General features: G+C 37.6%; 1 protein-coding gene across 1 annotated transcript in view; it reads left to right on the top strand.

The window, feature by feature from the left end:
* The window catches only part of LOC107102720 (diacylglycerol kinase beta-like), a gene marked incomplete at its 5' end in the record, with an annotated part of 142,513 nt that overhangs the window by 11,478 nt on the left and 129,008 nt on the right, over nt 1-2,027 (top strand). Inside the window, one exon of the mRNA XM_015402127.1 lies at nt 1,143-1,217. Coding sequence (XP_015257613.1) covers nt 1,143-1,217 — 75 coding nt within the window. The remainder of the gene's footprint in view (nt 1-1,142; nt 1,218-2,027) is intronic.

Raw genomic sequence — 2,027 nt, 5'->3', positions numbered from 1 at the left:
ATTTGAGCAGGTAAATGAGATAGTTTGCCAATGGAAAGAGTATTTTTACTCTTGAAATAAGATAATTAGATAACATGCACTTAAAATAAGACAATGTAATTGTGTTTTCTTATTTTAAGTGTAAATTGTCTCGTTCAATTGGCAAAATGTCTCTTTTACCTCCTCAATTCAAGAATAAATGCACTTATTTTATAAAAAAAAATTGCTTTTTTTGGTTTTGGTTTTTTTGCAGTGCAGATCAAAGCTCTCCGACACACAGCTCAATGATTTTTATCTCAGCTTTTTCATTCTCATGGCGTCAACTAGAGCATGGAGTTTCAGGGTCACGGCCATTATAGACACGCACAAATGCAGATTCATTGAAACAGCTGATAAATTAACTACAGATCTGTTCCAATGCAGAAAACTTTATCTTGTTTCCTGTTAAACTTGAACAAAAACAGGGTTTCAAGCATACATTTTTTCATTTATTACTACATTTACCGGTTCTTACTGTAAGTTGAATTTATGCAAACTCAGTGGCTGAAAAAAATCTTTTTATTTATACTGCAAAAACAAAATTTTTAAATCTTAATAGTTCATTTTTTCTTTATATAAGTGCATTTATTTTTGAACTGGAGAAGATAGTGAGACACTTTGCCAATGGAACAAGACAACTGACATTTAAAATAAGAAAAAGACGAGCTCCAAGTCAGAGGATGAAGAGAGCACATCCAGTTAGTCACAGTCAGAGAAACAGGACTACACTGAAAAACAGGCCGATCNCAGCATAACTATAGCGATAGCTCATATAAGCTTTATCAAAAAGGAAAGTTTTAAGTCTAGCCTTAAAAGTAGATGGGGGTGTCTTCCTCACGGACTAAAACTGGTAGTTGGAGCCTGATAACTAAAAGATCTGCTTCTTATTCTACTTTAGAAATTCTAATTATGTTAGAATGTTGTTATGCTGCAGCACTGGAACAATAAGCTAGCTCATGGGAGCATTCATAGCATCAGATTATCTGATAGCAATAAAATATAGCTGGTTCCAGCAGCTTTGCATGAAACCCACCTTTATTGTTTCAGTAATATGAAGAACATCAGTCATTATCAGTGTGTACAAGCCTTAATGAATGCTCCCCCATGTTGTGTTTTTCCCCCAGTGTTCTCAGGAAGTTCAGGTATCTGCTTAACCCCAGGCAGGTGTACAGTTTGGAGCAAGGAGGACCCATGCATGGGTAAGTCTACATTTCCAAAACCAACTTTTCATTGTTATTTAATTCAGCTTTATCAAACAGATCATCGTTTTTGTGTTTAGGAAATAACTTGAGCAAGCTTTTTAACTCATTGTGGAGAATAAATAAACAACGCTTTGTTTCAGTTAAGGGTTAAAATGCAGGCTTGCATTTTCCTGTAGCTGATTTAGGAGCTGAGCACTAAATCCAGAGTTACTTATTTACCAGATGGAGACCTCCCTGTCCTGCAGGTCAGACTAACCTGCTGTATGTTGGTGAAGTGGAACGCAGCGTTTCCACCGTCGAAGTGGTTTTTTTTCCTCTTACTGTGTGCTTATGTCAGAGCAGCACATGGTGTACTTTAAAATGAATTCCGGTGCAGCTCTGCGCAGCAGAGGGGCTGTAAATGCTTTACCTTAAGGCCGTGTCTGCTCATCTGACTCAGTCACGACAAGCAGAGCGACGGCCCTCCAGAGACTCGTGTATGAAAAGCGACCCAGTGACGCACATCAGACACGAGGGCTGTGCTACTCTGATCTGTTATTGGAAGCTTCTGAGTGTAATGTCGCTGTATGAGAGAAGGAGTTCAAGAGAATTTAGTCCATCATCTTTAAGAAATGTATGATGTGCTCACATGGAACGACTTTTAAAATATAAAAAAAGCTCACCTTATATGTCTCTCTCTACTGCCAGGCAGTTTAATGTTGTGGTTAAACATGACGTCAATTAGCAAACTGTAGATAAAAATGTGAGAAAAAGTTATTTGATTTCCAGTAGGGATGCTGAGATATTTAGTCTGACATTCGTTTAAGG

This window comes from Cyprinodon variegatus, unplaced genomic scaffold (assembly GCF_000732505.1).
Source record: "Cyprinodon variegatus isolate N-32 unplaced genomic scaffold, C_variegatus-1.0 Scaffold1303, whole genome shotgun sequence".
Taxonomy (NCBI): Eukaryota; Metazoa; Chordata; class Actinopteri; order Cyprinodontiformes; family Cyprinodontidae; genus Cyprinodon; species Cyprinodon variegatus.
The sequence above is the reverse complement of the archived record's forward strand: the minus strand, read 5'-3'. Positions and strand labels throughout refer to the sequence as shown.